General features: G+C 48.0%; 1 protein-coding gene across 1 annotated transcript in view; it reads right to left on the minus strand.

Moving 5' to 3' along the window:
* Positions 1-13,283, minus strand: part of kcnq5b (potassium voltage-gated channel, KQT-like subfamily, member 5b) — an 81,309-nt gene that overhangs the window by 9,025 nt on the left and 59,001 nt on the right. Inside the window, exons 3-10 of the mRNA XM_084685958.1 lie at positions 10,923-11,098; positions 9,696-9,821; positions 8,769-8,879; positions 7,917-8,012; positions 6,481-6,575; positions 5,244-5,270; positions 2,381-2,440; positions 865-1,088 (exon numbers count right to left, since the gene is read on the minus strand). Of these exons, the coding sequence (XP_084542084.1) occupies positions 865-1,088; positions 2,381-2,440; positions 5,244-5,270; positions 6,481-6,575; positions 7,917-8,012; positions 8,769-8,879; positions 9,696-9,821; positions 10,923-11,098 (915 nt within the window). The remainder of the gene's footprint in view (positions 1-864; positions 1,089-2,380; positions 2,441-5,243; positions 5,271-6,480; positions 6,576-7,916; positions 8,013-8,768; positions 8,880-9,695; positions 9,822-10,922; positions 11,099-13,283) is intronic.

A 13,283-nucleotide genomic window follows, 5' to 3' on the forward strand; every position in this document is an offset into this window, starting at 1 on the left:
AAAAAGGGGTGAAACGAACATGGAGCGGCCGTGGTAGAAACAGCTGTGCCCCGCAGCAGACCAGCGTGGCCACTACCCCGCCCCTCACACCAAGAGAAAAATTTGTCACACGGGTCCTGTGGTTATCGACACGGCTGCCAGTTGGCTCCTACAGTATCTCTTATACCAACCCTGCCTGACTGCGTGTGCATCAGCCAATCAACACTCAACTCAGTCATTCAAAAGGGAACCATTCTGACGTTCTTAACTCAACACACACTCCATTTGGCTGTGGCTGGTCGCTTACTGGTCGCTTGCTGGCCGCTGCGCCCAGAATGCGTCCGTACCAGCCTGCTGCAGGGCCCGGGGCGGGGCCCCTTAACGCTCTTAAACCCCACCATTCGCTTCCAAGAGAACCAGGCCGTGAGCCCAACCAGGCTTCTGCAAGCCCAGATCGGGGGCACCACAAACAGGCATTAACATTCCTCTCTGCCTGGGTCTCTGGACGCTCCAGGTCTGGCTTGGAACCCAGTGGTCAGGCTTTGATCCTTAATAACATCCCAGAGAACGCAGCGGAGTGTAGGAACAGCCTATTAAGAGTTGCTAGAGTTATACTTATGCATGTAATGATGTGACAAAGAGATTTACTAGAATTATTAAATTACTAGAAGTCATCTTAGGTTGAATAAATCAAGGGTGAGGCAATAAAACCATCCAGAAGTTCGGTTTTTGAAGGACTAGCCGCAATCTATAGCGACAGAACCCCAAATCAAAATCTGTTAAATACGTACTGTACCGTAGCTAACCGTCACTCCTTCGTAACAAAACCGCGCAGCAAAATACGCACACTGTGCCAAACACGACAAATCAGATTGGTCGACTCACCGTCTGGGGTGGAACGGGATTGGCTCTTGAGGCGGAGGGAGGGTCTGAAGCGGGTGCGGTCATTGAAGCTCCAGCTCTTCTGCACCTTGGCGGGGGAGGTGCCCTCCGGTCCCTGTTCCGCCACCGGGGAGCGCCGGTCGTTGACCGACGACGTCTGGCGACTTTTGATGCTCTGCCCTCGAGGGCTCGCCATCCGCACGCGGTCTTTGAAGCTCAGCTTCTGGCTACGGGTGTGGAGAGAGGGGAGGGGGGGGGGGGAAATGGGAGGGAAAGAGCAAGGGAGATGTAGTCGGAATAAGAGACGGAAAAAGACGAGGATTCGAGGCAGGGAGGGCGAGGGAGGTCCGAGAAGTAGACAAAGGAGAAGGAGGACGGGATGGGGGGGAAATGAAAAGGAGTGAGAGTGAGGGGGAAGACAGAAGTATGTTTTAAGTCGAGAAAAAATTCAGTGCACAACAACACTGCTAGGAATTAGAGGACCGTCTCGTGAAAACCAGTTGCCTTTGCCAAAACGAAACCCAAGGCATATCTCAGACTCCCAATCGATGGGTCTAAACGGGAGACCAGCATGCATTGCGTCAGGTGCTTATCCAAAATGCAAGCGCACATCAGGCAGGATGCTTCAGCCGGGGGGCCCTCCTATGCGTGTGTGTGTATGTGTGTGTATTGATCGGCCAGGACAGCGCTCCATCAACACTGCCTGGCTAATCCTTGTCTCCCCCTGTGTTTCGGTGATTGGCTGAAGAGGCTGACAGGGGAGGAACGTGAACTCTACAAGCTTATGTTTGGAGATGGGTGGCTGGGGAGGATCCAAGCTAATGAAAAGTCTGAGATGAGGAAATGATGATCGTAGAGGACAATCCTTCATGGGGTTGGTAAAGTTTAGGAGTGTATGGAGGGTGAGATGCAGGTCAGGAAGGAGGTATTGAGGCCAAGTTATGGAGTTCTGGTATAGGGCTTTGTGATGACAACAGGCAGGGCAGTGGGGAAGTAAGCATGCTGCAAGCTCATGCACGGGTCTATGTAAGATCAAGCCAGCGGGCAATGAAGGCTACGCTATATCTAAAATGACCCTGGTGAACAGGTGAAGTACAGTATCAGTATAGTGACATCAGAATTGTTTTGGGGGCAGGAAATGTGATTTTACAGATAGGAGAAGATATGATGAATCCCTGTATCTTAATGTTTATGGCTCAGTTTACGGTGTGTAAAGTGTAAGAGAAACATTTCGTAGTTCATCACACATCGGTTCGCTTTCAAACAGAAGTTGTTAAAATCATACAGGCAAAAGTCTCTCAGGCAAACTCCAAAAAGAAGGCAGCTGTTCAAAACGATTCCAGAGACAACACAAACAGTTGGGTCAGGCTTGGCGGCCATTTTATTACCCCCTCCTATGGCTTATGTGGCGGCCATTTTGTGGCGCTTCCTATGGCTTCATCTGGGTGTCCATGCATCGAGAATTAGTCGGCATTCCCAAAGTAAACGTGTAGGAAGGGCAAGCGAATATTCTGTGTACCTAGGATGCTTCCGAGTAGTGTACCTCCTCAGCAGCTTCTGCTTACTACTAAGAAACGTACTGGACAACCGGGGGGGGGGGGGGATGGATACAGATATGAGAACGTTACTTGAATTTAGAGAGAGAGAGAGAGAGAGAGAGAGAGAGAGAGAGAGAGAGAGAAAGAGAGAGATCATCAAGAATATTAATGTTGTTTAAAATGTCTGAAAACGTCACTGTGCAGCGATGCCATTGAGCTTCGAGGAGGAAAAAGAAACGGCCACAAGCAGCCGTTCAAAAAAAAAAAAGAAAAGAAGCCCATCATTCGGTGAGTCATCGCACACTTCACGTCGATATCCCTCATTTGACTATGCTAATTCCCCTGAGGGCCTTGTGACCCCCCCTTCACCACCACTCCTCAGTCTGAAGAGCTGAGTCACCCAGAAGAGGGCGGGCGGTAAACCTTTTAGGAGCGGGCACCTCCATGGACACCCGGTGGGCTTTCACAGTCGGGGGACTATCTGGTTCAATGGGCCCTTCAGCAAAAAAAAATTCTACTTCCTGCCGTGGAGCCCTTGACCAGAGAAAACGGGGTTGGCGAGGGGAAAGGGTGGGCGGAGAACGAAACAGACGAGGGTGAGGCTGCGTTCTCACTCCATCTCATCTTTTGCCTAAACCGGCGTGTTTTGAAAAGCGCTCGCGCTTTTCGTGTTTCGCGTGGGATGCCGTCCTTGAACGCATACGGGCAAGGCCGGCACTCAGGAGCTTCGGAGTGGCCCTCGCCGACCGGTCCTCTTACGGTTTTCAGACTCGGTGAGGTCAGCTGCGACTGGGTTCCTCAGAATCAGAAACACTATGTTCTTTATGTTCTTGACACAAACAACTCGTTAACACCCCTGCGCTTTCCGTGCCACAGTAGACACACACATTCGCTTGGCCGTTGTGTAACATGACAGTTTTTTTTTCAACTGCTTACACACATTTGTTTTTACTTGTCCTCTTTTTTTCAAAACTTAACACACAAATCCGACAACTGCACACACAAAATGCAAGATGACTCACTTCTCTTGCAAAATGAAGCACTGCATTCAAAATATCACAAACACGTCTCAAAAGCACACATTTGTCTCATGTAGCAAACACTTTTGCCATTATATTACATTTTTGGATATATCATATACACACAGTTATTTAAAACCTAAAGCTCTTCTTTCATGAGCTCCTTTGTACATTTCTGTACAAGATTGAAAGTAAATGGCAGAGATGATGAAAAATTCAGGGTAAACACGAAAACAAGATTGAAACCAAACTAATTTTTAACTATAAGCCTTTGTTGTTGTGAATACAGTATTATACAGTACAAAAGAAAGAGTGTAGTAGGACTGAAACCAAACCTAATTTTGAAAAAGGTGATTACGGAATGGTGTCTGTGTGTGTGTGCCATGAACTGTAGCATACAGTAATACTATTTTCTACAATATTGTCAGAATGTTTGTGAATGAATCCACCAGACTGTGACCAATCATGCAGTGCACTGCAGTCAATGGATGCATGGGTGCTAAAATATATGTTTGTGTAGTATACCGTGTGTTGTGCTGAAACAGCTATTATGTGTACATTAGAACATGTATATTACAGTATATTGTATATACCTGGTATCTTTTCTACAGTAGAGGTTCAAATTATACCCTCCGCTGTAAATCAACTCAAATTAGGCTATTTATAGGCCTATTCTAAAGCCATGATTGGTTGGTGTTGAGTAAAGCAATGAGTGTTTGCACATGTGAGGAGTTAGTGTAGGCACTGATGAAATAGTGTGTCATTTTGATTGGTTGTGTTTTAGGAAATCAAGATGCTTCCTGTTAGAAATGTGTGTGTTACGTGGAGAATTGTGTTTTGAAAAAAAGTGTTTTATGAATTAGAAAACTGAGTCAAAGGCCCAAAAATGTGCGTATGGTTTTGCAGATTTGAGGTGTGGTTCTGGTGTTTGAGTGTCAGGTTTCAGAAATTGTGTGAAAAGTAAGGAATTTGTGTGTAAGCATTTGAAAAAAAACTGTTCAGGCAACGTATTACATCAATATTAGCCTTCCACTGCACTCTTTTCCCTCCCTTTCTCCCCTTCTCACATGAAGCTGTGTCCGCTGCAGAGATCCTATTATGGTGAAGACTGAAATACAGCAAAGTATGCAGCCGTAATAAACAAAATAATCTCTCATTTTGATAGACCACTGAGGCAATTTCCTCTCTGAAGAAGACCTCAGGCTAAGGGGAGAGAACAGATGAGGGCTGCGTGTGTAAGAGAGAGCTGGAAGGAAGGAAGGGAGGGATCAAGCTGAGAGAGAGAGAGACAGAGAGAGACAGAGAGAGAGAGAGAGAGAGAGAGAGAGAGAGAGAGAGAGAGAGAGAGAGACACAGAGAGAGAGAGAAAGGAAGAGAAAGAGACAGGAAGAGAGAGGGAGAGACAGAATGACACGCAGAGAGAAAGACGCATGGAGAGAAAGTTACATAAAGAGAGACTGTACAATCAGGTGTATGTATGGAGAGAAATAGAGAGAGAGAGAGAGAGAGAGACAGAGAGAGACAGAGACAGAGACAGAGAGAGACAGACAGAGACAGAGACAGAGACAGAGGCAGAGACAGAGGCAGAGACAGAGAGAGAGAGAGAGAGAGAGAGAGAGAGAGAGAGAGAGAGAGAGAGAGAGAAGATGAAGAGAATAGAAGGATAGACGAGTCACCCAACAGTGTGAATTTATGACTCATTCCCATTAGAGACAACCTCCATGTTGAGGTCATGGACAGTTTTGCTTCAACAGCAAAACAATGAATACAAAAATGTGTTCCCTTTCTGCAGACCTGAAGGCCTGTATATGTAAAAACCACAAACCTTGTAGTTGATTCTCCCTGTTCCTTCCTTCAGTGGTGGAATGAGCGTTCGAGACGTAAGTGTGTGAAAGACAAAGAGAGACAGAGAAAAAGAGAGAGATAGCGAGGGAGAGAGAAGAATGAAGATATACATTAGGCACGTCTTCACAGTGACATCCTCTGCTCAACATAGATTTGATTCAGGGGAGAAGCATGCATCGTGGAATTAACATACGAACGGTGTATTTGTCAGATGCAGAGAGGGTTTAGAGCAGCATTGCATTGAGAACATCAATAGATCACGAGCCATTCAGACAAAACACGACAAACACAAGACTCACGACTCGCAGTCGTCGGCGGACCTGCATGCGGCTGCACAAGAGCTATCCAGGCACACACACACACACGCGAAAGCACTTGCAAGGAAGGAAAGGCAACGGCCGAGATAGAGGGATGTTACCTAGGGCAAAATGTTTTCAATATTATCTCTGATGACTTTGCCTTTACCCTAGTAAAGGACAGTGTCTACATGTGTGTGTGTATTACACGTGTGCATGTGTTGTTTCACTGTCTTTGAAGTTATCTGCTTTCACCAGATGGCTTCCCAATGTATCCAGGCTCTGATGGAATCCTCCTCTCATGCATATCTAGAATATGCAGTTTAAACACTATAGCAAGATGGCCACTGCGCTGGTCTCTCACCATCAGAGAAAGACCACCTCAGCTAAATGGCAATTCAATGAAACAGAAGAGCTGGAAATTCAATAAAGCCTGATTGGCTCGTTTAGATGCTGATTATCATAAAGGGGTGCACTATGGGCGATTATTGCTTAAATTACTCAGTGCAGGTTGTCATGAAAACGTACTTTAGTAAGGCTAAAATATATTTACAAGGACTTATAAGTGAACTGCTTTATGTGTAATGGTAAAGTTTGATCCCATGTGGTTTAGCTTTTAGTCAGTGCTTTAGTCAGATTGCATGGGAAAGAACCTGGATAAATTAGGTGCTTTTGATGGCTGTGAACCATTTTCATCTGGAAACAGGCGTGTTCATACGCTCAGAGAGAACACGCACCGTACGGAGCTAAAACACAAACTGAGAGGAGGTGGGAGATTGTCTGTGTGCGTGTGTGAGAGGAGCAAAGTAGAAAATATGTGAAAAGATAACTGAACTGGATATTTGAAATTGGAAAAGAAAGGGTGCAGGCGATGGGCTACAGGCAACAATTACAGACACCAGCGGCCATAGTTGTACCTACTTTGTAGGGCTGCAGGTATGCAACGCCTTCAAGTGAGGCTTCCACGTAGCGATGGAAACCGAGTTCTCATCGGCCGCATAGCTACGCCAAACACACTACATGCAGAACACACAGAAACCAAGAGGACAAAAGGAGAGGGGGGAGGGATCAAATGAAATAACAAAAAGATCAGAGGAGACCAAACAAAACGATGAAAGAAAGAGACAGAGAGAGAGGGAGAGAGAGAGAGAGAGAGAGAGAGAGAGAGACAGACAGAGAGAGAAAGAGAGAGACAGACAGAGAGAGACAGACAGAGAGAGACAGACAGACAGAGAGAGATAGAGATAGAGATAGAGATAGAGATAGAGATAGAGAGAGAGAGAGAGAGAGAGAGAGAGAGAGAGAGAGAGAGAGAGAGAGAGAGAGAGAGAGAGAGAGAGAGAGAGAGAAAAGGGAACAGAAAGAACGCAAAAGGAGAACAATGGGGATGACAAAAAAAAAAGAAAAGAAAAAAGGTTCATTAGTAAAAAAAACAACAGCGGGTTTCGCCAGGTGTGTCGCCGGCCGTATTATTATGGGAGCGCTGGAGATTCTCATAGTGTCGCCATGTGGCATCCAGGTAGGGCCTGCTACTGTCGGTGGAGTAACAGCACCACGCAGCCTGGGGCGGCTGGGGGGGGGCGGACGAGATGGAGGGATGAGGGGTGGAGGTGAAGGACGGCAGACGGAGGAGAGGAGTGACGGAGGGGGGGAGGGAGGGGATGGACGTACGGGTGGTGTCGTGGATGGGACGGGGTTCCGAAGGACGGAGAAGATTCGGGAGGGAGAGGGGGCGAGGAGAAACGGAGGGGACGGGATACAGTGGGAGGGCGGGGCGGGGCGGGGAAGGGATGGAAGGGTGGAGGAGAGAAAGGTGGAGGGATGGCCAGGACACAGACGAATACAAGGAACCACGTCAGGTCAGAGCACCAATGCGTAGGATGGAGATAAAGAGGATGGATGGACGGATGGTGTCTTAAACACCGTCAGTTTGGTTGATCCTCTCATGAGTTATTCCAGAGTGCATCAGAACCTGGCCGGGGAACTAAAAGGATTCGGGGGAAAACTGGGATGGGGCGCTGAATACCGTTCCGTTATTGGGAACGTAAAAACTGATTTTGTAAAGTTGACGTCCGGGGGAAAATGTGGAAGATGGATTACAAGTAATCACATTTCCGGCTTTTAGGTGTCCTAGTCCTAACAATTCGGAGAGAATGTAACCTTTGAAGACAGAAACCGTAATCAGGGTACAGATGAATGGAGAACCTCGAGTCTTTCACAGCAGCTGGCTCAGGGCCCTTTGTTCGACAAAAGGATATCATTCTGGCTTTCCGATCTCAATATAGGTTTGACAATCGACGCGACAGCTCTACAGAAATGGCATGAGTCATAGAAAGAGAATGAGATCTCTTCTGTACCTGGATAAGACAAGCAGCCGGGTTTCTTCTCTTCTCAAAGTGCTTCTGTCTGTGCTGCTCCTGGACTTTGAGGGCAAAACCTGAACCAAGGATACCCTGAGGGCACAGAGACACATACAGATCGAGTAAGAGGTGCTGTGCCAAAAAAGGGCATGATGATCTTTGGGTGAATGTCTGTCACTTTGGATGTTCTGTGACACTGACTGACCTGTAGGGGGTTAAATATTGGCCAAACAACCTAAACTATTTCCCCTATGGTTTAAAGAAAGATAGGAAACTGAACATTTACATTACGTTTACATTTAGTCATTTGGCAGACGCTCTTATCCAGAGCGACTTACAGTAAGTTAAGGGACATTCCCCCGAGACAAGTAGGGTGAAGTGCCTTGCCCAAGGAAACACAACGTCATTTGGCAAGGCCGGGAATCAATCCAGCAACCTTCTGATTACTAGCCCAATTCCCTAACCGCTCAGCCACCTGACTCCGAACAGCGTATAAGCATGAACAAAATAATGCCAATACCAATGTAAATACAGTTATTTGACTCTATGGATTAAATCAGAGCACGAATTGTCAATGTAAGATCGCAATCAGACCAACTCTTTACACGATGGGGTGTGAGAGTCATCAGGTAGAGAGTCTGTCCAGAAACTCCAGACTTTAACATATGAGAGGTGGGGGGCAGGGTGACACCCAGCCTTACAGACCACAGTGTCAAGTGGGGGGGAAGGGAGAACACAATGACTCAACCCTCTGTGTTTTGTGTACTTTATGGCCCTCGGTGGAGGCGCGTTCGATCTGAACCACATCCCCGTCCCAAACGGTTGGAGATGATTGGTGTGCAGACTCACCGCTGGCAAGGCGAAGAAGGAGATCCCAAGTAGAGCGAACCCAGCAGACAGCATACGACCGGTCCACGTTTTGGGTGTCTTGTCTCCATACCCGATGGTGGTCAAGGTGATCTGATAAAACAGTTTGAATGGTGAGAAGCGCTCATCTCGTTCTGCTTTGCGGGCGAGTCATTATGAGGAGGAAGAAACAAATTAGATTTATGTAATTCTGACAAATTTGACAGAAAATGCTGACAATTTTCTTTAATAGACTGCGCCTCACGTAAGGGTAAGAGCTCTGTTTATTGTATCCTGTGGCTGTAGTCTGGCTCTAAGCACTGTTCCTAACCACAGCCTTCGTGTTGCTTTCATCTCTCCTGCTATTTCACTCTCTAATGGACTGGCAAGGACAGAAGATAATTCCTTATTGATTTACCAACTCCCATCTCGCTGGCTTTTCCCCCTATTCAGACCCTGGCTGCCATGCTTGACAAAGATAGCTTCAGCCATTTTGTGTCATTATGATTTTTCTGGGCCTTGCATGGAAATGATGGCTATTGAGGTTGGCACTAATGGAGAAGGTGTAATCAGAGCTTTGAGAAACAGCAAAACAAGACAAATGGCGAGTGTCAGCCTGATATGAATGTTTTTTGGGGCATCTTTTTTTGTGGTAAAAAGTGCGCTCGAGTAAAATTCACTCAATCGCAAAAACGAATGGACTGTTCTGACTGTTGTTGCCATGGAAGAAGACAGAGTACAGACTGTGCAATGTCGTCAACATTAGAACATATATTTTGTTTTACCAAAGCAGACACAATTATGTTAAAACTGATACAGATAGACCCCACCCCCCCCACCACCACCCCCAGACTGTCCCTCCTCATTCCCAGCAGCCTGGTGGAATGTTCCGTTATGAAGACAGAGAAGGGAGGAGGGGGGAGAACTCACGGTGCCCCACCACAAGGCGTCAGCATAGGTGGCAAACTCATTGTTGACCTTGTTCTCCACCAGGTACACCAGGAACGAGGAGAAGATGAGAACCAGGAAGCCGATGTACCATGCGGTCACCAGCTCCTACGACCAAAGATGGAGTACACAGAGGGAGAGGCTCGTTAGAACTGCAGACCATTTCCCCCAACGTCAGAAGGCATATTTAGCCGCAGCAGACCCTATGGTCATCCATCCTACCTACGTCACCTTCTCCCTGTCCACACACCCTCAGAAGAATCCCGCCTGATGAAAAGCAACACTTAATCCCACGAGTGTGTGTGTGGACCTGAATATACCCCCCCCCCCCCGATCCAGAAACCTCGTCTAATCCCACCCAGATAAGTGAGATTAGATCAGAGAGTATGTAATAACACACACGAGATGACCGGGACATGAGAGCCCAGGGATTAAACTCACCCGGAGGATTCAACCCCACCCTCAGAACACCCCCACAAAACTAACATGGTACGCTCCTTGGACCACGTTCTGGTGGAAGACTGCCGTCATCTCCATGACCCTCTTTAGGTGAGGGGGTGCTGTGATCAAGCCTGTGTGCGTGTGTGTGCGTGTGCGTCACGGTGTGCGAACACATGCAAGCCCGCCCGCCCACCATGCTCTTAGGGCTCTTGCTGAGACCAGAGGCCCTTGAGCAGCATAGCGCTGGATCATGTGTGCGTACTCCTTGGCAGGTGGTGCAGTGTGTTGGGAGCAGCAGGGGGCCTCCTCTGGCCTTCAGGCTCACACCATCAGCAGGGGAGAGCAGCCTCCGGAAAGGACAGGCTGTATTTCCCTCTCTCTGTTCTCGCGCTCGTGTGCATCCACCCACGCACACACACTGTCTAGTGGCTCTGTAGTTATCGTCTGCTGTGAGGCCATATTGACGACTGGCTCCTGAAGACTGAATGACCCTAGGACTGGTTTCACACACCCCGGGGCGTCACAGATGATGTTAGAGATGTGGAGGACCAGGACGACAAGGAGGGAGGGAGAGAGAGACAGAGAGACAGAGAGACAGAGAGACAGAGAGAGAGAGAGAGAGAGAGAGAGAGAGAGAGAGAGAGAGAGAGAGAGAGAGAGAGAGAGAGACTGAGTGAGCGATAAAAAGGAGAACGTTACGAGAGGGATGTAGAGTGTGTGTGCAGGGGGCTAACCCCCCCCCCACCACCACCCCACCCCCCTCCACACCTTGCTGTGTGCGTAGACCACGGAACCCAGCAGCTTCCAGGTGCCGCCCCGGCGGTCCATGCGCACCATGCGCAGGATCTGCAGGAAGCGCAGGCTCCGTAGGGCCGACGTGGCAAAGATGTTCCCCTGGCTGCCCGCCGACACCACCGCCACCGACGCCACCAGCACGATGATGTCTGCAGGGAGACGAGGGGCGGATGGGAAGGGGGAGGGGGGGGGACAGAGGGGGGAGGGGGGGAATGAGGGGACAGAGAGGGGGAGAGGGGGGAGAGGGGGCAGGGGGAGGTCGAGGGAGAGAGGGAGGGAACGGGCAGCGGAAGGGGTGAGGAGAGAGAGAGAGAAAGAAGAGAAGGGAGAGACAAAATATAAACTCAAGTGAAAAGGGACCAACATACAACAAGTACACAACCTCTGTCCCGCTCAACAACAAAAAACATTGCACAGCAAACACAGCAATTCAATATGGATAGCAAAAACATCAAACTGACCATAAACACCAACGAAACAATCAACGGGCCAATTCCATAGCAGGGAAGGTCAATTGCAGTGTTACATGGAAGCAAATGTTAAGGCACAGGCTCACTCCTCTCATTTCATTCTCCTTTCCTATGGGGACAGATTACAGTCTGCAGCTAAACATAAAACGGTCTCAACATAATCAGTCCATGGAAGTACTGCACGTGGTATTGACAAAGTGGTGATGGAGGACAAGAAGATATTGCTCAAAGACCTTCCGGTAAAAGAGGGCTACATGGTGGAGGAAAGTGCGGCTGAAGAGGCTATGAATAAATAAATAGAGAACAACAATTCTTTGTTCTCTATTTAAGTTCAAGTTTAAGTTCAAGGAAAAAACATTCCTACGCATGCTAAAAGACTCTGTCAAACAACTGTTGCACACACACACACACACACACACACCCAAGGGAAGTCAAGGAGACAAACCCCATCCAGCAGAAGATAAGAAAAACAAGCGACCCTCAGAACACAAACATCTCCAGAGCAGGTGAACCCTGTTCCTCTCATCCTCCACTCTCCACCCGTCTACCATTTCAAAGACTCAACCTCTTAGAGAGGGAAACTCTAGACTGGAGGAATATTATTCCAACAGCTGTTTGCTGTCTCACTCCTACAGTACGTATGTCTGTGAAAAGAATTCACCTCGCTGTCGAACACCACGGTGAGACTAGTGAGAGAAGAGTCTAGTGAGAGAAGAGACTAGTGAGAGAAGAGACTAGTGAGAGGGGCAGATGCCGGCGGGCCCCCAATGCCTGCTGGGACACGGAGGTGCCGGTCAAGAACTGGGCTTTGCTGATTGGTGGGATTTTAATGAGAAGGAGATTGAGCGGTGTGTGGATGTGTGTGTATTTTTACTGCGTGAGAGTGTGTGTGTGTGGACATCATGTGTGTCCACTAAAAGTGTGTGTGGTTGCTGACATAAGCCCACATCTGTGGCCTCCATCTGTCTAGGTGGGGTTTAAACCACACCACCATTCGTCCTTCACACCACTCATCCGTGTGTGTGCGTGTTGAGTTCACATTCCAGCTCCGGTCTCCAGAGGGTCTCACGTGGGACTGGGAGAGACGACAGCCTGGCATGAGGTCCACAAAATCCTCCCCACCTTCAGACATCCACTCTTTCTGTAGATCCGTTTCTTTTTCTCTAACTCGTCTTTTGTGAGGGTTCATTTCGCTGACGATTTTATCCGATGAGACGTACAGAGGGGGGACTCGAACCTGTGACCCCCGTGATCTGCAGTCTTTTTTCCATGGATATCTTCCGTTAGCGTGACTACTGCTTCAAGAGGGTTGTGTGTGTGTGTGTGTCATGGGTCAGACAGAGGACACACTTACTGTTTCATTCACAAAAACGTTGGTTAATGTGGGCAGCCAAAGCTTACCAAATCCTGGATCTAAATGTAGAAACATTCCAGCTTTCACATTGCAATGTTGTTCCAAAAGTCAAACACGTAAATTTACAGTTCATAACTACACTCGATCCAAGACGTTGGCTTCCTCTACTGTAAGAACAACCACAGTCGATCATGGGAACCCAACAATGAGAGTCATCCATCTAGATTTTCAGCAGCTCTGATTGCCTGCAGTTCCATAGGAAGTATGTCGGTCCTGAAGGATAGGGTCCTAATTATCTTAACATGAATCCACTGGACAAATAACCTGCTTGGACCACTTACGGTGAAATCGGTTTCTGTCTCGAGAAATTCATGAGCTGTCGTAATCCACCGTCGCATACACCGACCCTCACAAACACACACAAAGTACACACACACCCTTTCCGTGTTCACAGGCACACACAAGGACTAGCACACAAGAGCAAGAACACACACACGCGCACGCCCACAC

Source organism: Hypomesus nipponensis, chromosome 21 (assembly GCF_054491055.1).
Source record: "Hypomesus nipponensis isolate SF chromosome 21, ASM5449105v1, whole genome shotgun sequence".
In the NCBI taxonomy this organism is placed as follows: Eukaryota; Metazoa; Chordata; class Actinopteri; order Osmeriformes; family Osmeridae; genus Hypomesus; species Hypomesus nipponensis.